Below are 27,741 nucleotides of genomic sequence, written 5' to 3'. Positions count from 1 at the left end.
TGTCAGAGTTTGGTTCAAATTTTTATTATGAGCAGTAATACAATGACACGCTTACGTGTCACTTACATTCATTTGACACGCTCCACGTCAGCGTTTTCGAAAAAAACTTGCAGACTGAGTAAGGGTAAAAGGGGAAAGACCAAAATTTGGGTAAGTTTTCTTTCGAGGTTCGTTCAAACATCCCATTTAGGCCATTTAGGTTTGCTTTCTCTGGCGTATTGTTTTCCATCGTTTTTCATTGGCGCCTTCGATTTCCATTTAAAAAAGCTTGTTCAATCGGCGATTGTGAAGGTTTTTGATAGGTGTGAAGGTTTCGCTCTCAAAATCTTGTGCGTACTCGCTCTGCTTCTTAATCTCGTGGCCAATTCGTTCCAAAAACCTAACCCTAAAACGCCAAAAATCACGCTTTCGCAGGCTCACGTGTAACTCGTCAGCTACGGCTTACCCTCCAGTCTTCTTCCCGCCACCACCGTCCTGGGGTATGCCGTGAACCGGACCAGCGGGGAGTTTACCGTCAAGCTCGGTGGCGCGTGCAAAATCAAGCTCCCGGCGGACAACTACGTTGCCACCTACTCCGACACCATCTCTTGGAAAATCGTGTAGGGGTAAATTGCGGAACTTGACGGAATTAGGGTTCGCGCATTCTTCAAGTGGCGGTCGATCATCGGAATCCGCTCCTCCTCCGACGATATCGTCTTCGAGGTCGGCATGGTGACGGCGAAGTATCCATCGAAGAATTTCGATGATAGCCTCGCGTGCGGGGGCCAACACTCTTCTTGAGGAATATGTTAGTTTTTTTTTTTCGCCTCAGTTTCATCGTGCTTAATATTTACTTTGATTATTAGTTGCACACATATTTAATCGAGTTCTTCAGTTTATTGTTGTTGTAATGTATTGTGAATTTGAATAAAGTTTTGGATGTGGATAGAATGACTGAGAAAGCTCCACTGTTATATGGTTCTTTCATTTTTCATGTCTTGAAATATTCCACGATTGTCTTTTAATGTTACAAAAGCAAAATGTTGACACATGGCCATGAAAAAAAAAGTACTTTGTTGGTCTCTATTATATAATGAGTCTGATTAGTTGCTTGTAGTGGATGTGCTCATTAGAATTGCAAGCCTACGTTGCCCTTTTTTCTGGGTTTTAGTGTAGTTTATGGGATATAGAATTTCAAATGTCATCATTAAAGTTTTGGAGAATATTGGTACTGGGTTTTTGTTAATATGATTATAAGCATAACAGTTATTGTTAATGATTTTACTTGGTGTGTAAGATTTGACTACTTTTTTATAGACTGTGCCCTCCTACCAACCATGTTTTTATAGACTGTGTCCTCCTACCAACCATATACTGCACCAATATATTTGATGAAATCTAACCTCAAAAACCACAACATGTTCATAAGCAATTGAGTATAAAACCACATAAGACCTAATATATAACAATTTACTGCACCAAAGAAATGTGATTATTGTTATTGAATTTAACCAATTTTATTGTTGTAGAGAACATCTTTCAAAAATAACCACATAGGACTTAGTAGATAACCACATACTGCACCAATAAATTTGATAAAATCTATCTTAAAAAACACAAACATTTGTTGTTCGTAAGCAATTGAGTAAAATACCACTTAGGCATGAGTACATAAGTATTTACTGCACTAATAAATGTGATCATTGATATTGAATTTAACTACTTTATTATTGTTTATTTGTACATAACTACCTTAACAAATAACCACATAACACTTAAGACATAACCACTTACTGGACCAATGCTTGTGAAATCAGTTTTTCACTCACCAATGCTACGAAAACTAACGAAATTTATGACCATTAGGGACCTTATCTTCCATGGATGTGAGATTCAAGAGGTAAGTAGTAGCCATGTTTCTATGTGTCTTCTGCCATCTGGCTTTGGCAAGGCTTTTTTTATTGGCTTTGTTTACTTGATATTGGAATATTGCAGAGTAGCATATTTACCTTGCCTTCTAAAGATTGAAGGGTGGAAAATTTTGTTTTTTAGTATGTGCTCACTTGATTTTTCTGGATTTTGTGATGTGCATCATCATTTATTGGCAATTGGGGTTATAAGTATCATTCTTCTTTTTCCTTCTCATCCCACAAACCACATTTTTCCTCCAACCTCAATTAATATATAATTACTTTTTTCTTTTCTAATCAGACAACAAATCTTGTGTATCATCTATATAAAACAATTTTGCATTTTCATTTAATTGTTTCATCTTGCAGGACTCATTCCTCATCCTCATCTTCCTCCTTTGAATCATTGTATTTCCCTGAGGATCCACTTCTTAGTGTTGCATCTCCCCTTAGATTCTCGTGTGTTCCATTTTCTTGGGAACACTTGGCTGGAATTCACAAGAAACAGAATTCCAAAAAGAAGCTGCAGGAGTCAAAAGAAAGAGAATTCCAAATGTGCTCTACTGGCTATTCTTCCCAGCTTTTTTGATGTTGATATGGTGAATACTTTGTTGTCTATATTTTTGGCAAAGGGAAAGTTGAGCTTGGCTTGCAAATTGTTTGAGATTTTCAATGATGCAGGTGTGAGTCCAGTGAATTATTGTTATAATTCAATCATGAGTTCTTTTGTCAAAAAGGTTTATTTCATTGAGGCTTGGGCTGTTGTGGCTGAAATGGGAGAAAAATTTTATCATACTGATATAGCTACATACAATATGATACTTCAAGGTTTAGGAAAGATGGGACGAGCTAATCTACCTAGTGTCGTTCTTGATTCGTCTTGAAATTCTAGCAGTCTATGAAATTGGAATCTATAATTTAGTTTTTGCATTATCTGAATTGTGTTGTGATCATAGCTGGTGTACTTCACGATCAATTCTGTAGTATTGTCTTGGCTTCTTAGCTGGCAAATGGCTACTCAATGTTATACATCCTCTGTTTTAAACCCAATTAACCAAAATTTTATGTCCTTGGAACAATTTTGTTCTGATTCAATGTTTTAAAACACTTTATACTTGAAAGTACTTCTTTTAGAATAGATTGGGAGAATTTGATCTGTAAATTAAAGAAACACTATAAACCATCATTCTTTCTATTAAAATTGTTGCATCTATTTCCCCAATCTTTTCATGGGTTTTTGAGGTGTTGTCTACAAATTAAGGAGGGATTATGATCATTATTGCTCCTGCAACAATATTAAATTAAATGTGTATATTTGGTTTCGTATTCAGTGAAACCAAACACAAATTTTTATCAACTTTTTTGTATTTAAAATATGAATTTGAAACTACAAACGTCAAACATATAAGAGGTTACATTGACGGTAAGAATAATAAGATTACTATGAATGCATTACTTGAAAAAATAAGATTACTATTGAATTGAATCACTTTTATTGTTGTACAAATCACCTTTCTGGAATAACCACATATGACCTAGTAGATAACCACTTACTGCACCAAAGAAATGTGGTCATTGGGATTGAAGTTGAATTAAACCACTTTTATTGTTGTGCAAAACATCGTTTCGAAATAACCACTTAGGACTTAGTAGATAACCACTTACTGCACCGAAAACATTTGGTCATTGGGATTGAATTAAACAACATTAATTGTTGTACAAGAAAACCGCTCTGAAATAACCAACCACTTAGAACTTAGTACATAACTACTCACTGCACCAAAAAAATGTGGTCATTGGGATTGAATTAAACAACTTTTATTGTTGTACAAAACACTGTTCTGAAATAACCACTTAAGACTTAGTAGGTAACCACTTACTGCACCAAGAGATATGTGGTCATTGAGATTGGATTAAACCACTTTTATTATTGTACAAAACACCGTTATGAAATAACCACATAGGACTTAGGAGATAACCACTTACTGCACCAAAAAGATGTGGTCATTGGGATTGAATTAAACCACTTTTGTTGTTGTACAAAACACCGTTATGAAATAACCACTTAGGACTTAGTAGATAACCACTTACTGCACAAAAAAATTGATAAAATCTCACATAAAAAACCACAACTATTCTTGTTCATAAGCAATTGAGTATATAACCACATAAGCACTACAAAATGTGATCATTGGTATTGAAGTCGATCACTTTCATTCTTGTACACCACAAAAATGTGATCATTGGTATTCTTGTTAAGTTTTGTGAATGGGAAATAAAGGTTTTATTCTTTAAGATAGCACTTAAAATCAGGTTCATCAATTTATTATTGTACAAAATGTCTGTGACAATCAACCACAAATTTTGAGTGTAATAACCACTTATTACAAGAAAAAATCAGAGCAATTAAAATGAAATATAATAAAGTAAAATAAAATAGAATTAAAATAATGAAATCAAATAAGATAAAAAGAGAAATAAAAATAATAATAATATTGTGTTAATAAGACGAAATTGGATTACGTCAATACTATTATTATTTGTTTTCTAATATTTTTCTATAATATTAATAAAATATTATTTCTTCACTTTAAGCATTTTTATACGAATATTCAAGAAAAAATATAATTTAAAAATTTTATACCACATTTATGATTTAATAAAACAAAAATAGTTTTAATAAAAAACAATATAGTGATTAATTTATATAGATTTTTGAAAAATCAAAATTAATTTATATTTACTTTTAAGAATGTTCTTTTTGATTCTCCTTCATTACTGCTTTTGAAGCAGCTGAATGTTAACTTATTCCTCTTAGTTTTATTTATTCATTTTTCCTTTATAATGGTAGATATATAATAGCAGTAACTTTTTCCCTTTAATAAAAAGAAAATTACAGTGAGTGAAACAACTTATTTTACGTAGAAGCTTTGGATTACATAACAGTAACTCATAAATCACCTAATGCAGTACTATATTTCAATAAACATAACTGGTTGATTACATAACAGTAACACTGTTTAAATGTCTAATACTTGGGAACACCCCATTACAATATCTTTGTTTCTTTACAACATTTTCTTTCAAATTCCTCAGCAAGACCACGGCTTTCATGCAGACAAATTAGTGATCCTTTTAGAAAATATGAGCTTTAAAAATACCATCCTTCTTGCTAATAAGTTCAAATACACAAACATCTCCTGCTTTCAATTCATTTTCTGTCAAAAACGCCAGCACCGAAACTATGACGACCAAAATAACTTTTATTAAATAACAACTTTACTTTCCACTATCTTTCCCCACGCTGCAGCACCGCACACTTCTTACCAATAATGCCTTCCAAATCTGGTATGCACTGCATAAGATATATTTTTATAGCAAGAGTTTGAATGTAGAGCAGAGAACCGAAGACTAAATCAACATGTGTTTCATGTTTAAGATTTACCCACCAGCCGATATTCCATCTCATGAGAAGGTTTGATGAAAACAGTGAAAAAGGGATTGCATGAAACGAAATTACATAAATAAAATAAAATAATAAATTAATTTTAAGATACGTACTCAAATTCACCATGAACATGTGTGTACACTCAAATTATAAAAATATTTTACTCATCATGCTTCTTTTTAGAAAAGTTTTGGGTAATTGATGTGATATGAACACACAATCAAATTAAGTACACGTAACATGCAAGAGAGAATCCAATCAAGTACTTATCAGAGCTTGTAAAATGTACTTAGAAGCATTCAGAGGCAGGGTATGAAGCAACTTGTATAGGCCACCACCACTAATTCAAAAAGAAATAATTAGAAACAAAAAGTTTAACATGAATAATGCCAAAAGTAACACTAACAATTGCCTACATAAACTAAACAACATAAAACTATAAACAAAGGAAAACTTGACCACTGAGTGAAAAAATTTCCAAAAATTTTAGAATACTATTTTCACTCTCCAAAACTTCTGAGATTTATAATTTGGTAACCGGGTAAGAATAAAACCTCAGTCATTATTTTAATAAAACCATATACAATTATATTCTATAATCCTCATCATCATTATATAGAAAAACATTATGACCTAATATAAATATGAGCAGAAAAAATTCGAAGTAGTTCCTCATATGTTTTTGGTGATCTTTAATATAAATATTTAGTATCCAGATTAAAGGTGATAGAGACTGATTACAGGCAGCATAAAAACACTTGAGGAACTGCATGCATGTTTAAATTACCATCAGTGATCCACATCTCAACAAACCATCACCATAAACCACAATACAAGCAACTAATAGTAGCTTCTGCATCTAAGTTTGTTGTATAAATATACCAAAAAATTTATTCAAAGAACTACGATTATACTCAGTCACACACTTTCAGAAAGACTATAAGAAATGTACATCCTTCGGCAGAATGGTATATTTGGTCATGAAAGTGTAGTGTGATTCCAAGTCGGCATGACCATTTCTAACTGATCTACAAAAGCCCTTAGGAACTATTCAGATTTACACATTATATCAGAAGCTCTCTATATGCCAAAGAATAGTAGGATTCCATTAGTCTACCTTAGATTTATATCTTTTCATGACAACCCACATAAAGTTCTTCCTTATTACAACTTCCAATTTGTCACTAAAGCTCTTGGTTCAAATGATATGATTATTACAAAACTATGAAGAACACAATCATTCTCCTGTTGATGATAAACACAAGGTAACGAGCTAAGTCTTAATCTAAAGGGAAAAAATGAAGAGTTGTTATCATAGAATAATTCACATTCCAATCCAAATTACTGCTAACAAGCAACATTTATGATTTCAATAACCCAGTGTCCCAACATTCAACCAACTAAAGATGATAAACTATGCAGAAAACTTTGGAAAAAACTAGTATGTATACATTAAGGTTGAACTTGTCATTAGAGTGATCCAAACATGTTACTAGAGTGATACATTAAAAACACATGCAATCAACTAAAGCATAAACTTACTTATTGAGAAGAAAACTTAGAAATCCATGTAGGAAGCAGACAAGGTGTGTTGTTCAAAGCATCCTACGATGTTTCCTTAGAAATCCTTGACAATATTTTTCTTACTCCAACCAGGCTCTTCAAATATTAATCTCTGCATATTGCTTATCCGTTATGTATATATCTAAATATTAACCATAAGTGCCAAGGAGACAAAGACATTCAACCTTTCTTTGGCAAACCATGCACAAACATATGGGTTGTGCAATGCTCATCCTTGAGTTTCTCTTAAAATATTGTTAACTTTTTCATATACTGAAATTGTGTGTAGCACTTACCTCTTCAAATAGCCTTTAGAAAGAAATATAGTATAATCTACTCTTTGGCATGCTTATCTGATCATATATAACTCATTTAAACACAATCCGATACTATAATATTTGAAAATACAACAATTTGAACTACAATTATTGATTCGAAAAACAAAAATATTGCGATACCTTCGAAAGATGACGACAGAGTATGGTAAGGGAGAAAGCATGCTTCCAATTCCTTTTCATTGTTTCGACTTGGGACAATATAAATTGGGTACCTATTCAATGATGAAAACTCAGTATAACATTTATGTACCATGGAAATTAACAAAGGCTAATCATATGATAGAAAGTAACATAAACAAGATAAGATGAACTTTGCAATGAGATCAACCACATTATCACATTTAGAATGGTTTCCATACATAATCCAGCATATACTTCCAATATGAATCATTCATTATTCTTCTTCCAACCTATCAATCAAGGCATACAAGATTAAGGGTACAAATTAGAATGAATAATTGAGAAAAATGTAGATCATTTTTATATATAATAGACTTCAAAGTAGCCACAACTGCCTCTTTTGTTGACTTTGTTAATTTAGACATGGTCTTGCTCTATAGCATTTGCTCTTCTTCCATGTGGAGGATACATGTAGTAAGCAAGCAACAAATCAATAATTACATCATATCTAAATTTTATATGCAATTTGTTTTAGAAGAATTAGAATTGACATGGGTATAATGAGGTATTAAGTTGTTCTGTAAGACACAGTAAAATATCTATAATCTCCATCATCCAAAGTTACAAATAGTTAGTTTATGAGTGCACCTTCTCCGGGAACTTCTCACGGTTCATTGATGCTTCAAAATAGTCTCCAAAATCTGTGTAAAATCTTCCCACTGCAAAACATCACAAATATTTGACGCCCGAAAAACATAACTAGTGACAATATACCAAAATTTCTTTATCAAATGCTACCTAAACCCTAGGTATTTTTAACATACAAGACAAATCAGCATCACCAAAAGAAGAAATAGAGAAAATAAAAATAACCAACTTGATATTCGATGATAATTCGAGAAAACAGGGCAAGAATTTGAAGAAGCACATAGAACGGGCTTGGAGCATTCCAATTCGAACAATATGCGTGCATCCTCAGTCTGGTGGACAAAAACCTTCTCCTTCGCAACCATAAAAAAGTGGTCACTAGGCGCATTGAACTTGACCAGAGTAAGTTCCTTGTTGAGGCGCAAGCATCAGTTGCAGCGGACGAAATTGACGACGGCAAGGCAGTTGTCACGGGCAACGGTGATGGCGCGTTGATTGGACGAATGTAGGGCGAGGTCGTTGATAGCAGCATTGCGGTGGACGGAGACCATGGTAAAAGCCTTCCGCGCTCCACACCGATCATCTACTTTGACTTCGCTGGTTCGAACTTTTCCGATCAGGTCCAGTCTCCGGTTAAGTGGCAGTCATTAAGTCCTCCCTTTTTTTTTTCTTTCTCGCATTCTCTCTCAACCCTAACCCTAGCACGCACACGAAGAGTTCCTCTTTCAAAATCAAATGGGCGACCTGACAAATTCAAATTTGAGAGAGGACCCTAACGCAGCAGCTCCCTTCATTGAAACGCACAGTTTCATTTATTCTTTTACCAAACCAGCGCATGCAAATGACAAATTTACCCTTGATGACATTGACAGTGAATGGGCCCCACTGCGTGTCAAATGAATGTCATTTACTTAAACCGTGTCAAAGAATCATTTTTCTTTTATTATATAACACTATTTAATTAACAAGTGTCTAACAACCACGACCAACTACACTAGTCTTAACACTTCGAATCATCCAAACGAAAAAAAAAATGTTTATAAAGATTAAAAAGTACATTAAGTTTTGCTTTTGTTTATTTTTATAAATGGATGAATGAACATATATTATAGCACAAAAATAATGACACCTTTTTAATAAAAAAAATCATCTGTAATATGTGTTGACGGTAATTGTTATATTATATATAGTGAGTTTATGATTAATTTAAGAATAAATGACTTCACCGTTTTTATTTATTTTTGGATAACATGTCTCCACATTAAAACTGTTTTTATTTAACTTATTAGATAAAAGAGTTCAAAGTAGTAAATATTAGGAATGAATACGATGAGATAATGTGAGAGAGTTCAACTTTAACTATCTAAAACTAAAAAGTTCAGAACTGATTTATTCAAATAAAAATGATAATGGATCAAGTTAGATATAAATAGTTTTTCTCCATAATTTGATTTATAAAAAAATTTGACTTATAATATGTCTGTTATCTCTACGAATATCCCTATAAAAAATATCTACGGATTGATAATTTAATATACATTCGACCCGTTTAAAAATGAATACTAAAATATCAATTATCTATTACATGTCATAATAAATACTCACAAATAGCGCAGATTTCTTCTCTATCAGAGAAGAAACTGAGGAATACAAGTTAAATAAGATTAAGAATGTAGAAGGTGTAGTAGAAAAAAGTTTGAAAGATTGGGCAATGCCACAATTATTGCACACCCAAGTCAATTATATTTCAATTAAATAACTACTTCCGTTGGGTAGACGTTATTATTCAGTCAATATATTTTATTCGTAGATTCACCCAACCAACCTCCTTCGCTTACTCAAATATATTTTGGGAATCATAAGATTTTGAAACTTAACTTTTATATCCACAAAAACTCTAAAGTTTGATTTTAGTGTAACATTTTATTAGAATCACATTCTTTTGCACGCTTACAATTTTTTTCAATTCCAATAAATTCAAATAATACTAAAAGGTACTCTACTCAAGAGAAACATTAAAGTTTAAAAAAGTTATTTTATTCTTTTAAAAGTTAAGGTTGATGGATATCTTGTTCTATAATTGTCACTTGTTGTATGATACCTAATTTCGAATCCATATTTAATATGATATTTTAGGATATTTTATCTTATTAATAAAATATTTAATTTATAAATAAATAATAATAATTTATAATTTTATATATTAACAACTTTAATATATATGGTTTTAAGTTAAACTTATATAATAACAATCATATTATTTTTAAAATAAATGTATTAACGTATATAGTATAAATTGACCTTCCAACACACCCCCTTCACGTCACGTCGAGGTATAGACATCTCGTTCGTGATAGTAGAAATTGGGTAACGGCCCGATAGTGGGTGGGATAGAAGAATAGAATGCCCACTTAGAACTTGCTAGGATAGGCTCTAAACCATGGCTCTGATACCATATTAGAAAGTGGGTTTTAAGCCTAACTCAACCCCATAAAACCGGCTTGTAAGGTGAGGTTTGCACCTCACTTATATATTATAAATTGGCCTTATCTCTAGTCAATGTGAGACTTCCAACAATTGTCAAAACAATATTGGAAAAACCAAGAAAAATAGGTAGAAATTAGACTTAATTATCTTTTTTTCTCTTTCTAAAAGTAATATAAAAGAGTGATAGTAGAGTAACAATGATTTATTATCCGTTTTGTATATAGAAAAGTTCAGTTATGTCATATGTCTACCCACATGTTACTGAACCTGGAAACACCCCTTGCCTTCTTTACCTTTTTATTCTTTTTTATTTGTTTCTTTCCTACAATTCTCTCTAGCTCTAAGCGTTTCTCTTCTCTCCAGCGTCTCTTTACATCTTTTGAAACAGTTTTTCATTGTTTTTATTTCCAAGAAATTCGAACATGAATGTCGTTATTTCTCATTATGTGGACAATGATCAAATTCTCTCGTGATTTTCAATTTATGACATTTGAACTCACTTAGTTGAAAGGAAAACACACTAACAATTACAAAGGAAAATTAAAAATTATATTATGAAGATATGGATTAAGTTTTAGGATTTTGTGGTGTGTACTATACGTGGGACCGTATGGGCGTGGTGAATGTTTGGTGGGTCAAGATCATTGAAGACAAGTCCAAATGATCAATATCATTAAATATCATCTTATCAAGATTATCGATAAATACTGTGAATGAATTGTGGTTAGAGATTCGTTAATCATAAATTCATCTTGAAATTTATAAATACAAGTTAAAGATAAGAAGATAAATAATTACATTTATTATGAATTTAAAAATTTAATGTAATCTCCAGGTTAATCACTTACTTGAATGTCAAAGTGTTTTTGAGAGATATACCCAAAAACTTAGATAAAAAAAGATTTTAAGTAAAAGTATTCATAATAATAACCTAAGATGATTTGAAAGAAACTCTAAATAAGTGTTTTGTGGATATCCTCACCCTACATCCAAAAACAATTATATATGTTTGATTAGGAATTTTAGTTGTTTTTGTATAATGAGCAGTGGAAGTTGACATGGGTTGAGGGGGACTGTTTGCTCTATGTAGCATGCAAATTATAATGCTTCACAAAACGAATAATAGAATCCCAGACGTATTTCACACCATAGTTGGTGATGGTGTGGGCTACAGTGTACTTTCAGTTTCATTTTTTTTTCTTATGTTCTAATATGTATTAATTTATTATTATTATTATTTATCTTGCTTGAAATATTTTTTCTTATTTTCTTATTGCAGATTAATTTTTTATTATTACTATTATTATTTATCTAGATGATTGAAATCTCAACACACTGATATTTTTTTGTGTACTTGAAATCTTATTTAACAGTCAATATTCTTAGCACGTTTTTTGTGGCGTAATCCTAGGCTTACTTTTTCTTAGGTACAATTAACAAATTAATATTATGAGTAAACTTAATTATTCCACTAAAAAACAAATATCCTTATTATCTATGCATTTTCTGTCACTTCTTATTGTCTTTTATATATGTCCATGCTTATAAATTAAAATAAATTTGCAGTCGCATAATATGTTTTTTTGACCATTCATATTTTTATATATTTTTTTCACAAGAGCGATGCTATTGTGGTCATGGCAAGGATTGGAAAGAAAAACAAAAATTGACATTTTACTCAGTTATTATTTTCCTAGTTTTTCTTTTTTCAATAGTAAAATAATACGATGATTCTTATAGTAACTCATTTTTTATTTCTTTATCATTTATCATCGTTAATACATAACTCATTTTTACTTTTATTAAAGTAAATTCCTTAATTTTTACAGTGAAGAGTAACATAATTGCCCAACTTTCTATTACCATATTACTTATTACTTATAGCTCTGAGTTTTTTAAAGATGGACACACACCAAATATACAATTCGAAAGTAAAAAGTAATACTCTGTTGAAACAAACAGTTTCTGTATTTCCTTATTATTAAAAGGCTACAAACCTTTTTTTTTTAAATAAAGAATGTTCATTTCATCTTTCATATTTTAAAATCAAAAGGAGATTGAAGCAAACCTATATAGTTTTTTCCGATAAAATCCATAAATGTCTTGTTTTTCTTAAGATAATGTGGAGGAGATAAATTTAGTTTGCAAAGTAGTAAAGACAATATATTCACTTAACATTTTTTAATAGTATTCATTGAATGAGTTATATTGGATTGGACTGAATTTATTATTTAATCAATTAAAACTAAACAAGTTTCATTCAATTTTTGTAATTTTATTTTCAAACAATCGATTATAAATAGATTGGTTTATGTTAGATTAATTGAGTTTTTTTAACTAATTATATTAATATAGCTTTGTATAACTTGTAAATATGTCATTCTTTCATAGAGATAAAAAGGATATTAGAAAGGAAGAGTTCATGGTTAAATTGTTTTATCAAAATAGAACAAAGAAAAACAAGAATAAGGAATGGGAGAAGAGGAAACGGGAACCATGAGAATGATGTTATACAATGTTAGATGACTACGGTCACTAACAAAGAAATTCATTACATAAGTGACTTAATAAAAGAAAACACGTATACTTTGTATTCAAGGGTAAAAAAAGACAGAGATGATATAAAGTTATACTAAGACTTAAGACTTATGGGGATAAAGATGTGCATTGAAAATCAACCTTATCACTTAAACGGAGGATTGTTGTCTATGGATAATGATGTTTTTCTTTTTTATGAGAATGGAAAGATAGCATGATAAATATTGTGATTGTTAATATAAGTCATCCTGTGATATGGAGAAGAAAAAAGAGACTTTGAATGATTAAGAGAAAAGAAAGAAGCCATAAAAGTCTAAAATACATCAATTAATATTATAAACTATAGTGCTGTTAAAATGAGTCATCTGACTCGACCCGACTCACTATGTGTTTATCACTTATTGAGTAAATCCAACTCGACTCATTTATTAGTGAGTCGAAAAAATTTGAATCTGGTTTGACCCACCACGGGTTAGTGGGTTAAACGAGTTGGTTCACTGACTCATTTAACTTTTTTTCACCCTCTTCTTTCAGGATTCTTATAATGAGTTACTTTGATCGAAACATTAATAATTGGACCAATTGATATAACAAAGGGTTTTGCATAGGCAGAATAAGAGTTTGAGTTGCAATGTTATCACATAACAATTTTCTTAAAAAATAAATGTAGTATGTCCTCGTGGTGAGAGAAACTACATCGTTTATGTTTAGAACAGATGTTATATATGGTCTAGTGATACATAAAACATCAGTTTTAGACACAACTGATATAGTCTTCCTTACAAGGAAAACATACTACATTAGTTTCCTAGGAAACCAATGTTATATTTCTTTCTTTAGTTGTACAAAAATACTACATGTCCTACTATCAGTGATACATATTTATAACAAGTTTTTCTTATTTATATTGTTTTGATCATATACTTTTTTAAATAGTTATTCATTTGTACTTGTTTTAAATATATATTTATTTTTTGATAATCAAGAGTGATTTAAAACACTCCAATTTGTTTTGTTAAGAGAGTTAAACGGTATTTTAGTCGATTAAACTGTTGTAAACCAAAACTAGTAAAAGTTGTTTGTAATTTGTTGAAGTTAGTTAAACTTTTTAAGAATTTTTATAAAAGAATTTAACTTAACTTAGATTGAACGAGGTACTATAAAACGAACTTTTATTTCTATCCTCTTTTTACTGTGTTTTTAAGTGATTTTAAAAATTTCAAATTTTCAATATTCGTAAACCGTCTAATTCCAACAAACAATTCTCACACTCTTTGCAAAAAGAAATTTAAACTCTATTCAAATTTTCCCCTAATAAAGTTTACATATTATTTCAATATTTGGAGTAAACATGGTCATATCACTGTAAATCATCCATCATGAAACATTAAAATAGGACTAAATAGATTAATCACAAATATATATATATATATATATATATATATATATATATATATATATATATATATATATATATATATATATATTTTGAGATAAAACAAAAACAAAAATATATTTCAACTGTGTATTCTCTTTTGTGCAAAGCAAAATCTTCGAGCAAAATTTCTTCTGTTTGGTTTCAGTGACTAAAATAAATCACTTTGTATTTTAAAATACTGAAAAAAAAACTCATTTTATGAGTAAATCAACAATACCTCGTTAATTAAAAGACTAATGTTTACTTAGAATATTGAACACCAAGATTAATTCGCATGAAATTTTTATTATTTATTGACAAACTTATTAACCTGGACAATAATAGTTAGGACCAATTTTAATATTTACTTAAAAGAAGTTATTCGAAGTAAGATTTCTCCGATAGAAACAAAAAAAAAAAATCTGGGGTATTTTTGATTGTACTTCCTAGGAGCAACCAAAACCCTCCACTTCTAATGTTCAATTATACCCCTTATCCTCTCTTCTCCTCAATCTCGGTGTGGTGCTTCGGTTCTTCTGTGATGTCATAAACTCTATCCATGTCTATGCCCTTCTCTCTCACAACCACGTCTTCCTTCAACTCTCTCACAATGGCGGAATCATGCATTCTCTCTCTCCCTTCTCTCTTCCGCGTCAATAACAAAACCCTTTCTCTCTCAGTTCCCTCCAAGCGCCTCAACCTCAAGCTTCCATGCTCCAATTCTTCTTTCTTTCCCCTCACCACCAACACCACCCGCCTCCCCTCTCTCCTCACATTCGTCGCCCAGACATCGGATTGGGCCCAAGGAGAGGAAGGCAACGCCATATGGGAGAACGAAGGCGAAACCGCGTGGGGAACTGAAGAAGGTGGCGATGACGGCGCGGAGGAAGTCACCGGAGGGGGTTTCGCTCAACCACCCGAGGAAGTTAAGATCTTTGTCGGCAACTTGCCTTATGATATTGGTAGCGAGCAATTGGCTTTCCTTTTTAAGGAGGCTGGCACCGTTGAGGTTGCTGAGGTGAGTGAGTCTTTGTTTATGTTGGTATTTTCTTTAATTTGATGTTTCAAACGTTTGATTTCAATGTGGGTGTCCGTGGTTTCAGGTAATTTATAATAGGGTCACTGACCGGAGTCGTGGCTTTGGATTTGTCACCATGAGTACACTTGAAGAGGTTGAGAAGGCTGTCAAGAAGTTCAGTGGTTACGTAAGTTGTTATGTTGCTTTATATTTTGTTTTTGAGTTAGTAGGGTTATAATTGTGGTCCAATATTCAAGTGGAAAACTGTGTTAGAATTTGGATGTTTAATGGTGGATGTGTAGAATTATGGAATTTAAGTATTATTCTGTTGTTTGGGTAATTTTGTGATGGAATGGAACAGTAAAAAGATTGAGCATCAACATTATGTGGTATATTCCCAGATTGTCATGCCCAAGATGTAGTCAGAAGTTTGATTCCTTTGTCCATGTCTATGAAAAAACATCTTTTGAGAGATGTTAGTGTGGGTGCTTTTAGTAATTAGTTTGTGACTCTTGGCCCGAAAAGAATCTAGGTTCACAAAAAATCAATTGAAGGGGAAGAAAAAGTGGTATTGGATAAAATGGGATGGGATGTGTGTGTCATCTTGTTATACTTCTTTCCATCTAGTTTTAAACAATCCAAACAATGGTGCACAGGAGGGTAGGATCAGTCCACTCCATTCAAATGTGACATGTTGACACTATTCTTATTCTCAATGTTAAGATCCCAGTGTAAAAGTATAAACAAATGTGTCCAGGTTTGGCTACTTATGGATCCTGAATTCTATGACTGCACATTACTATCTCCCTCCTTCCCCCTTTATTTTCCCCAAATGAAATAAAATTTGGGGTGAATGTGAGAAACTATGATGATAGATTTGTATAGACAAGAAGGGGAAAATGTTATTAGTATAGTTGCTTCTCTTTGATTATCTTCAAAGTGGTTAACCTATGACACTATGAGGTTTGGCCTTGTTCTAATGAGGCTTTGTTCTCCTTGTAATAAATGTCTTCAAGATTTAAATTGTGGCAAGGAATTGGTACAAATGTTGAGACCCAAACTTGTAATCGATAGATTTTACCCAATGTCATCTGAATATCTTATTGCTTCAGTACGTGCGTAAATAGAAAAATTGGGGCCTCCATGCTATTGTATTTGAAATATTATTGTCTGTGTAGACTGTTACTTTTACTGAACGAAATAAAACTGAATTTTATATTTTAATTTTGTTCTCATTAGATTTTGTATGAGTATGGACACTTTTCTGCACATACAAAGGCCTTTCGACTAAGCGGTTCTTCCAAGTTGAAATGTGTCTTTTGGGTGACATGTCCTTTGCTGGAATAAGCATGCCTATTGATTTTCTTATCTTCTAGTTTTATTGTGGTTTCTTGAGTTGTTTTTGATCTTATCCATCTTTCCGTGACAGGAACTAAATGGAAGAGTGTTGACCGTAAATAAGGCTGCTCCAAAAGGAGCACAGCCTGACCGCTCATCACAGCCACCACGAACCTTGAGTTCTGGTACAAGAATCTACGTTGGGAACTTGCCATGGACTGTTGACAATGCTCGGCTAGAGCAAATTTTTAGTGAACATGGTAAGGTTGTGGAGGCTCGGGTGGTCTTTGACAGGGAGAGTGGTCGATCACGTGGATTTGGCTTTGTCACAATGGCCAGTGAGGCTGATGTGAATGATGCGATTGCTGCTCTTGATGGTCAGGTAAAACACAAGTACTTTATTACTTGATCATTTGTGGTAACATTACAAGGACTGCTTGTGTGTTTCATTCTGGGGAGTAAAATTCTGATATAGTGGTTCTGATATTATTGCAGGAATTGGATGGGAGACCAATCAGAGTGAATGTTGCAGAGGAAAGGCCTAGACGCAACTCCTATTGAGTGGTAACTTGAGAGTAATCTTCCATGTCCGACTGATTGAGTTCCCTTTATACAGTGTCAATTTTTACCTTCTTTGGCAGCTGGTTTCAGATTGAATTTGCAGATCTTACTGTTATTAATTCGATGTCTAGATGAAAATGATTAAAAGTTACAATTCAAACTCTAGGGATTTTGGAAAAACTATTCATTTTCTTTTCTCAACCGTTTCGTTTGCTATTGATGCTCGAAAATATAATGTTCCTTTGAATCTTCTGGTAAATAGAAATTGATGCGAGCATATTTAAGACTGACTTCATGCAATATAGATGCCAATCTGTCACGTCATCTGGTGGATTCCTTATTCAAATGGTTACACCTTTTACAGTAAAAGAAATTACAAGCACAGATAAATCGGCTTGTCCCTTCCCTTTGCATGGGGAATTCTCTTGTCTGAAGGACCAGGCTTTTCTCCTGCCATTGCAGCATAATAACTAACCAATGGTTACAGTGTAAAAGACTCTCTTTGAATGAATATTTAGTAACAATAATCAACACTGGAAGTGATTAAATACGTGTTTAAATCTATTTGTCAATAATCCGTAAGGTTAGTGTAATTTCTAAGCACCAATTCTCTAGAAAATTAGAAAAATTAGGAAATATTTAGAGCACCGAGGCCTTCAATGTTTGTTTTCATGAAAGAGGATCGTCAGTACAAAACTTGGCACAAAAATCCCAGACACATGCATGATTTTTCACGAAAGTCACTCCGGTACGATGATTTAATCTTTGAAATTATAAGATAAGTATGGTTGACTAATTTTGCCTTCGGTGCCAAAAATATTCTGATATCTGACAACATTGCGATGTAAGTGCAGGATTTTCTAAAAGGAACAAAAATATAAGGTTTTATAAAAGCAATAAAAAATAGCCTATGGGTCTTTTAAAACAAAAAACATGTCAATTGATTTGTCTCACTTTCAAAATTAACAAAAGAAACTCAAAACTATATAGTCCTTTCAAATGGTTTCTCTAGCCAATAAGTTCAGAAATATCAGTTCTACCTTATTCATTTTAAACCTCGAATTAAATAAGTTTTAAGTTTCGATATTTTGAACAAACTTATTTACAAACACTTCTACTGAAGAAAAACATGAAGGAAAATAAAATTAGTTTTTTCATAAATTAGAATTAATTTATTTATAAACTAATTTGTAAAAGTTCATTTATATTGTTCTAATTTTTTATTTCTAATTTATGGGCAATAGGAAGAAGCATTTTTTTCTTTACTTGAAGTACTATGAAGAAAATTGTTAAAATAGATCCTTGATCAACTCAGATTCAAATGATAAAGACTAAATTTAATTATCATTGATTAACACTAACTATTGATAATTGCTAGCTTCAATAATTAAACTAACTAGTAATATATATAATTTGCTACTGATTAATATATTACTTCATAATTAAGTCTAGATTTTTTATAAGCCAACTGATGATTATCAATGCGTAAAGAATAATAAGAGATGTGTCATTATAATACATCCAGATGACACAAGACATACAAATTAAACACCCACATCCCTACCAATTTTAACAATCACAAAAGCATCTTAAACCCTTCTACTAAGAAGCATTAAACATGCCCCAAATATGTACTCAATTTATAAGTTAACATCTCAAACTCAACCGATGTTGCAGAAAAAGTGTGAATATGAATAATAAATATGATTTTAACCTATGCTGCTACATGAACACAGTAAGTTAAAGTTTAAATTGTACGTCAAGCAATCAGAAATATTGTGATAATAACTTCATGATACAACAGTTACCATATATAGCAGGTTTTTTATTTTTTTATAGGAAGACATTATCAAAACTGTATTCTGTCAATTGTTCAAAATCTTTTTCTCAGAAAGTGCATAATACGACACAACTGTTCAAGTTTTCGACTCAACTACTTACATAGAAAATAATTTTTTTATATATTATTCAAAGCCAGAAATTAGATTCAGATTTCAGACAAAGAATGAGAATATTTATGGTGTAATTATTACTACTTACTACTGTTCTGAAGGACCAACATGAATAATTTGTTTTAGGGCAAGAAAAGAACAGCAGCTTCAACTATACAAATTCTTACAGCCCGTGGTACAGACAACCAAAGCCTTCCAGACATCCATTTCACTAACCACGTAACTGAGCTTCTCTGCTAGTGAGAGGCACATACCGAACCGAAGTCTCAGTCCGGATACTGATAGAACCATCGGAGTTCTTGTCCAAGACCTTTAAATCTTGAAATATGTTCCCAACAGGAATAACCATTCTACCGCCCGGCTTCAACTGGTCAATAAGTGGTTGAGGAATTTCTGGTGCCGCTGCTCCCACATGAATGGCATCATATGGAGCAATATCAGGCCAACCTTGCCTCCCATCTGTCAACACAACAATCACTCAAACATTTGAAATTATTGATCCGCCAACTTGACATAGCAAATTATTTAAGTGCTAAAAAAGCATCAATAACCATGCAGTTACCACCGCAGAACAGAGGACAAGAGTTACAGAAAGTGAATATGGACACTCGCAATCCACGATATCTAGGAGTGTCACAACATGAATGCTTATGAATAAACTCTACTTTCAGATGAAGTTTACTCAGTCACATTAATCAAAGTCCAAATCCTAACCATCAGGTTACTTGAGTATATTCAATCACTTCAAACTGATGTCAAATCCAGATCATCAGGTTATAATTTTTTGTTTAACTGAATGACTCGTTAAAGTTATTCAATCCTTTGCCTCACATTAAGCCTTCGACAGCCATATCTAACAAATGGACTAGGTTAAACCGTCATTATCGATTACATCAAGTGAAGTTGTATTTTGTTGTGGAAAAGAGTTTCGATATTTCATATAAAAGGAAATCATAGAAACCGTACCACCACAATGCACTGAAAGGGAACCATCTTTCAGTGGTTGAGCTGCAGCACTTTTTTTAATATTCTCAATTGAAAAAGAAACCAATTCAGGAATATGTTCCACACCAACAGCACGGCCTTGAGGTCCTACCATCAAGGCAAAGCATCCAGTTAGGTATCCCGTTCCTGCAAAGGGTCCAAAGTATGAATAGTTTGCATCAAATGCAGAGAATAAAGAGAACGAAGGCACTAGAAGTTTGTTCCTGTTATATAGAACATCATTTAATTCTGTATTGCACAAAGGAACGAACAACATTGCCACATTGAATTGGGATTATGCAAATCTGAGAGTAATGGTGCTATCAGTACAAAAAATCAAGGATTTTTACATTATAAATCTCCACATCTACCTTCTACAACCTCATTAAGGGAAGGAAATAAAGCATTCACTATTTTCTGCACACCCTTGCCAGTACAGCCACCATCAACATTTTATGTAGTCTATCCATGACTAGTAAACAACAAATCCACTACACCGATAGTAGTTGAATAAATTTATTTCAAATAAGTTTTGTTTTTTTCATTTCTCTTTAATAAATTAGAAAAAAAATATAATAATAGTAGCAAGAAAATAGTTCATAGACTATACCAGAGCCAACGTCCAGAGCACGCATCCCAGGCTGCAAATTCTTCTCCAGCAACTGAAGGCACGTTGCATGCATATGTGGCGCAGAGATAGTAGCATTGTAGCCTATCGGCATAGGACTGTCAACATAAGGTTGAAGTCCACCAGGCACAAACAAAGCTCTATCAATGGTTTCCATTACTTCACCTACCTTTCTGGAAGAAATAATTCCATAACTCTGCAAATTATCTACCATCCCTTTGTTCTCGTTGAGGGCACTTCCAGACCAGTATTGCTGTAATTTTTTTGAAAAAAATATATTTACTTTAGATTACTTCTAGTTTTAAATATTACAGAAAATAAGAGGATAAACTAAGAAAGCACAAGCATGTAGCTCCCGTTATTCCTTTTATCTGAACTGCAACCCTATGGTGAGCAATCAGAGAGAATCAAAAAACTAAATTTATGGTATAAAAGCAGAAGGGACCCAGAATCATCATCGGCCCTAAATGAGTAAACAGTTCATACAAATACACTGTAATTGAACATGCATAACACTGGTCAACACTAAAAGGAAGCCCAATAACCATTGTAAGTTATAATACGGAAGACGATGTTTATACTCCTAAACGAGAATTAACATAAAATTCCAGTCATGATGAGTATGTTCAAAATTCAAACAGAATGAGTTTACACACACTCAAGGAGCCGCTCCTCAAGTAATGCAGTTGAAAGACGGAAACAAATTCATAATTTATGAATTAAGTAGCTAAGTTTTAATAAAAGTTGAGAGCAATACAAGGATTCGACGTAAATGAGGGAAGAAAAGACAGGAAGCTGTTTCCGTCGGTGAGGAACTATGTTCGACGATCGATCGCAGTGATAAACGACGAAGAAAGAGAAAGGGGTTACCTCCATCGTATAGAAAATAGCGTTCTCCGGAGCGAAATTAGGGTTCAGGGATCAGTAAGGATTTATTGTTACAGAGCGACACTGATGCAGTAATTGGGACAGGTTTAGATCATTGTTTTGCGTTTAAAGAACGTCGGTGTTTTTCGGTGTCTTGTTCAGTTGTAGTGCTGCAGTTTGGTGCCGTTGGCATGATGCCATCTTTCTTTTGCCACTTTACCTCACGCTTCCTCTTCACTAAGGGTACGTGGGCTTTTTATTAAGTTACATTTGGTGCTGGCTTTTCCTGCACCTCCTCTTTTTCTACCTACACCCTATAATACTTATAAATCTCAAATTATTTCTCATGAAAATTATAATAAAAGATAAAAATATCTCTACACCTCTTATTTTTTAATGTATTCTAAGTTCTGAAAATTAATTTTGGATTTACATTTTCAAATTATTATATAATCCCTGATATATTTTAAATTGTGTAATTTAAAAAATATTTTTGAATTCAGATGTATGTTATGAATTTTAAATATACTTTTTAAATATATTCTAAATTGTGCACAAACCTTATAGAGATATTGCATTCTAAAACATTCCGTGTATTGTTGAGGAAACAGCCAAAGCAAAGGGAGAGAGAAATTGAGAAGCCATTGGCCTCTGCCTTCGCGTTCAAAGACCATCTTATCTTTAGTCTTGCTCGTGCTTCCCCAAGCAACCCTTCACCTTTGGTTAGTGTTTCCAGATTTAAAAAAATATTTTGAATTATATAATTCCAAATGTATTAAAAAAAAGTTGGAGGAGGATTTTTGTCTTTATATTAAAACTTTAATGAGGAGTAATTTGGTATTTGTGAGTATTATAGGGTGTAAGAAGAAAAAAGGGAAGTGTAGAAAGAAGCAACCTCGTTTTCATAGAGATATTGGACTTTATATAAGTTGGGTTTACCTTCTCTTAGTTTGATGATGAAGGAGTTTCTTCTTGCATCTTCGTAATTTCCTTTAAGCAATTTGAAAGTATAAAATGCTTTCAAAAATGCACAATTTAAAAGTAAAAAAAAAATAATTAAAAATGGTATAATTCGAGAGTTAAAAATAATTTATAAACTGAGTAATTTGATTTTTTTTTTCAAAAAATATTTTGGAATTATATAATTTGGACGTTATTTGGCTTTTGAATTAAAAATCTGAGTCGTTTGGCTTTTAGATTACATAATTCAAAACTTATTCTTTTGACTTTTGAATTGTATAATTTGAAATTCTTTTCTAATAAAAAATGGCTTCACGATTTTGACGTTATTTTTAATTAATGATTTTACTCTTTTTTCTTCGGTATAGCAAAAAGAAATTACACTTCTTACATGAACTAAATGAAAATGTAGACTTCAACTTCAAAATAGTTAGATAAAGCGAGTGAAGGAACAACTTCAATAGTCAGTTTTCATCCCTTTAAATGTCCCTGGAAAGAATTAGTTGTATACGACATCTTCAGACCAACCAATCTTAATGTCCTTTCTACTAAATTGATGATGCGGGGAAGTAGAAATTGCATATAAGGATTTCAAATGAATTAGAAATCTAATAGTAACTGAGGAAGAATAATCTCAAGATGAGTTGGCTCTATTTCACTAGCACCCTCCGCTTCTGCAACAGCAGCAGCACGTTGAACAGCCTCTGCATTAAGAGAAAGGTTTATGTCAAGGTTAAAAAGATTATGAGCAAACTTATAGTCAAGACCAAGCAGGCACAATGCGTTTCTCTTTTAAGAATAAACCTGTGATAAATAGCCGGAGAAGTTCACAGGTAAGCTTCAGAGTATTGCCATTAGCTGGATTAGAAACGATGAAGAAATGAGTAAAACAAGTCAATGTTCAATTTGCAATAACAAAACCATGGCGTGACGTGATCACAGAACACCCCCCAGAGAATAAATCCATCAATAGAATGAAAAATGGAGACATGGCATAAATACCAGAAGTTGTGCGACTCTTCTTGGATGTTCCAACTCCTACCTGTAGGAGTAAACCCAATGCAACAGTGAAGCAAGGGATATCATGTAGTTGAAGAGAATAACTAAAATATTAGAGAATGTAGATTCTACTTAGGATGTTATTGCTGTTGATGGCACCCAGTCAGCTATAGATTACAAAATATACTATGAAAAACAAGATATTCGTTGAACTAGATATATACTATGAAGACAAATATAGCAAAACCTAAAAAGTGAATACAAGAAATTGAAAGGGGAACAACCAGAGCCAATTCCCTCGCCAAAAATTTGGGGAAGGTTGTATTTTACAATGTGATGTGTTGAAAAAATTACGCACTCCTTGTATTTCATGCTTGCTACAGAGATCTCTCATCTGACAAAATCCAACAAAAAGCTTCCTTGCATACACAAAATAGCTTCACAACTATCTCCAAACATTTATCAACGGCCAAAATTTCTTAATCAGATAGCACATTCTCTACATTGAACTTTTCGGTTCATTGTCATTCAGGGTTATATGATCAGAGTTTCAATTATAATTTTCTTGAAGAATGCGACCAAAAGTAACGATTGAATAAGATTTTGTGACAAGCGTATTCGTATGCACCAAATCAACAGACACTGAAGTATGATGTGTAGGCACCATGTAGCTAATAAAGCGGTTGAACTTGAAATACCTCACGAACAAGACTTACAAAACAACAAATGAACAAAGCATGAGATAAAATAAAAGGGAAGAAACAAATGGTAAGTTTGCATTGCCAATAAGTGGATCACTCTTGAACGAAAAACAAATCATGGGACTGTACCATATGTCAATAGGGACAATAGAAGAGACCATGGAAATAACCTAAATCAGTAACAAAAAATGACCTTACGTCACTTCACACTACTATAAATAAGAACAAGGACACTAATAAGGACATAAATGTGATTGCCAAGGTTTCTAAAAAGCTACAGAAACGTAGTATCAAAATTAAAATCCAATGCAGTAAACTTAACAGAATCCTAATATATGAGCAGATCTGCTTTTTTTTTAATCGTAAGAATCGGGTAGTTTAGCGAAGTAATTATTGGAAATAATAGCACAAAACAATCCCAAATTTTCGAAGTCCCACAGCACAACAAGGGAAATTCAGAAATTATATCGTTGTGAAGAAACAAACACAAACAAAAGGGTTACGAGGAATAGAAAAAAAAAAGAAATGAAATGAGAGGAAATTGCAAAGAACCTCGGAATCCGGAGCGTCGTTAGGTTCAACATTTTCCCGCTCTGAAAATTGGAACAGAAGAAAAAGAAGTTAGTGATTGGGGTAAAGTGGGAAGGAAAGCAGAGTAAGAGAGAAGAAGTGTGGGACCAAGGGTTCGCAGTGTCCAAAAGCGCTTCAAAATGGAATGAATGAGATCCTGTTACCCAATTTGAAGGAAGAAGTGAGGTATACAGAAAATCAATACATCAATTGCCTTGTAAAGAGAGAGTAGGAAAGGGTTTTAGGGCTGTACACACTCCAAGGTCACTTCCTCCATCGTAAAGCTATACTTTCTGTGCTATTCCGATCACCGCCACAGCCTTCACCAAACACGCCTTTGGATTTGGAGGCAAATAAAATGACACAAGAGTCAGAAAACTAGCTACTGTGCGGTTACTTCCTCAACATGTTTGGATGGGAATCTCATTTTACTTCGCATAGTTTGCCGCCGCGGAAAATTAGAGCAAAAAAAAAGGTATATGAGAAAATAAAATAACAGCGCTTAATTAAGTTTAAAATTTATGATAAATTTATATTTTTTTATTAGGTTTTTATTAAATTTTCTTAAAATTTATTAAATATTAAAATTATATTTTTAATTAATTTTTGTTGTTTAATTCTTCTGCTAATTAAGTAATGTTGTTGATGTTTTGTTTAGCTATCTTATTTATTTATTTTTATATATTTAGAGGTGACTCATTATGTAAATACTATATTTTTATCTATATTTTTATTTTTGTGGAGGTGATACTAAATTAGTATTTTTTTTTAGCATCATTGCATCAAATGTTTTACTTTTGTCAATGCAAAATTTATTAGAAAATAGTGTACTTTAAGTTTAACTTGTACAATTAATTTGTAAGATAAGATTTGTACAAATATAAAATCGTTTTATTTATAGTTAACGTGAGATTTCTAATACAATATCTTAAACCAAGACATATGTCTTTTAAGTGCGAATGAAACATTAGTAGGTGATTTGATAGCAAGAAACACGATAAATTTATCAAATGAAAAATTTCACTAAGAGTAGTTAAATCCATAATTCTGACACCATGTTAAAAAGTGAATTTTAAGTTAAATTTAATTTTACCAAATCAATAATTAAAAAGATAAAATTAAAAAAACAAAAAGTATGTAGAATTATAAATATATGTATAAATAAAATAAATTTATAGTTTTTAAAATAAAAATATTATAATAATATTGTGTAAATAATTTTTTATTATTAATAATTATTTAAATTTGAAAAAATAGTTACTAAAATTATTAAAGTATAAATAATTATTAGGGTTAAATATGTTTTTAGTCCCTAAACTATTGGCCATTTCTGGTTTTCGTCCCTCTTCCAAAGTAAGGTACAATTTGGTCCTCATTCTTTAGAAAAACGTTCGTTTTAGTCCTCAAAATTTTGTTTTTAGTCCTCGTTTTAGTCCTCAAAACGTTCGTTTTTCGACTAAAACGAACGTTTTTTAAAGATTGAGGACTAAATTGTACCTTACTTTGGAAGAGGGACGAAAACCAGAAACGGTCAATAGTTTAGGGACTAAAAACATATTTAACCCTAATTATTATATAATGAGTAATTATTTGAATTAAAAAATAGTTATTAAAATGATAAAAGTGAAAAATATTTTTTTATTATAAGTAATAATTTAAATTGAAACAGTAGTAATTAAGAAAATAAAATAAAATAAAAATGACACCAAAAAGTGTATCCTCTTTAAGTATAATTATAGACGATGATTTGTAATTAAAATTAGATTTCTATTTCAATTATTTATTCAATATTAAAAGTATTTGTTGCTTATCATTAGGATGTAGTTTAATTTTGTTAAAAATAAGCATTAAAGTCACATATGATATTTATTTAAATTTCATTGTCATATTTCTTAATGGAAATTTGCTATATGGAACATTTGGGTTTTCAAAAACCCATTGGAAACCAAATTATAACCCTAAGCATTTGATCCTCTACTAGATTGATACTTAATGGCTATTAAAGAATATAGTATAAAAAGTATTAATTTATATACCCGAATTTAAAATTCACGAACAAAAAAATTAATTTAATGCAAGTTAATAATGCCTCGCTATACTTCCAACAAAACCTCTTCTATAGATACTCAGTATATTTTCTTGCCCAAATAGGAGAGACAGAACGTAAAGGGGGAAAAAGTAGTTCATAAATAAATTCGTGAATGCATTCGATAAAAGAGAAATAAAGAAGTTGTTACTTGTAACGCATTTTTTCATATTTTTATTTATTTTCCCTATTTCCACTCACTTTATTTATTTATTTCCTTTTTATGAAGTCAATCCATAGGAAAATAATTGTTTACCACTCTGAACTGCTTCACTGCAACAAACAATTCATTCAATCTTTACCAAACACAGTGGGCGAAGAAACAAAATAAAGAAAACAGAAAGGCATATAAATAGTATTATTTTTTTATGAATAGAAAGTTACAGATTTTTTTCTTTTTTTCTCATCTCGATTCTACTCTAGCTCACGTAGCCTATAGAATTACTTTAGAATATCAAATTCGAGTCCGAACTATTTGAAACTAACTTTCTCATTCAGCTTTAAAAAAAAGAACTTTTTGAATTAAAATTCAAAACAGTCTCCCATTTTTGGGAGAATATTTGGAAAAAATGACATAGTGTAAGAGGTTATGAATTCAGTAAGAGTGGCGCAAAAGGGTAAAGGAATCA

General features: G+C 32.0%; 3 protein-coding genes, 1 long non-coding RNA gene and 1 pseudogene across 4 annotated transcripts; 2 read left to right on the top strand and 3 right to left on the bottom strand.

Moving 5' to 3' along the window:
• The first annotated feature begins 38 nt into the window (after positions 1-38).
• Positions 39-2,822, top strand: LOC148206925 (uncharacterized; annotated as a pseudogene).
• Positions 2,823-4,846: 2,024 nt separating this feature from the next.
• Positions 4,847-8,797, bottom strand: LOC148206924 (uncharacterized). The gene is made up of 4 exons (XR_015783802.1): positions 8,007-8,797; positions 7,359-7,450; positions 6,880-7,012; positions 4,847-5,244 (listed from the first exon to the last, which is right to left on the bottom strand). It is a non-coding gene; the product is annotated as an uncharacterized LOC148206924 (long non-coding RNA).
• Positions 8,798-14,945: 6,148 nt separating this feature from the next.
• Positions 14,946-17,566, top strand: CP31B (chloroplast RNA-binding protein 31B). The gene is made up of 4 exons (XM_047322094.2): positions 14,946-15,466; positions 15,552-15,653; positions 16,896-17,186; positions 17,300-17,566. Exons 1-4 carry the CDS (start codon positions 15,008-15,010, stop codon positions 17,363-17,365), a joined length of 918 nt encoding a protein of 305 aa, XP_047178050.1. The 5' UTR covers positions 14,946-15,007; the 3' UTR covers positions 17,366-17,566.
• A 1,736-nt stretch (positions 17,567-19,302) lies between these two features.
• PIMT2 (protein-l-isoaspartate methyltransferase 2) lies at positions 19,303-22,018 on the bottom strand. The gene is made up of 4 exons (XM_047322104.1): positions 21,800-22,018; positions 20,912-21,182; positions 20,284-20,448; positions 19,303-19,776 (listed from the first exon to the last, which is right to left on the bottom strand). The coding sequence occupies exons 1-4, from the start codon at positions 21,803-21,805 to the stop codon at positions 19,529-19,531; spliced, it is 690 nt and encodes a 229-aa protein (XP_047178060.1). The 5' UTR covers positions 21,806-22,018; the 3' UTR covers positions 19,303-19,528.
• A 1,182-nt stretch (positions 22,019-23,200) lies between these two features.
• Positions 23,201-25,472, bottom strand: LOC124845059 (centromere protein X). Its single transcript, XM_088104941.1, has 6 exons — positions 25,280-25,472; positions 25,135-25,183; positions 25,009-25,049; positions 23,759-23,798; positions 23,561-23,614; positions 23,201-23,460 (listed from the first exon to the last, which is right to left on the bottom strand). The coding sequence occupies exons 1-6, from the start codon at positions 25,301-25,303 to the stop codon at positions 23,357-23,359; spliced, it is 312 nt and encodes a 103-aa protein (XP_087961067.1). The 5' UTR covers positions 25,304-25,472; the 3' UTR covers positions 23,201-23,356.
• Between the last annotated feature and the right edge of the window lie 2,269 nt (positions 25,473-27,741).

This window comes from Vigna umbellata, chromosome 1, assembly GCF_029865625.1.
Source record: "Vigna umbellata cultivar VRB3 chromosome 1, Vumbellata_1.0, whole genome shotgun sequence".
NCBI lineage: Eukaryota > Viridiplantae > Streptophyta > Magnoliopsida > Fabales > Fabaceae > Vigna > Vigna umbellata.
Note: the sequence above shows the minus strand (reverse complement) of the source record. Positions and strands in the feature narration are given on the sequence as shown.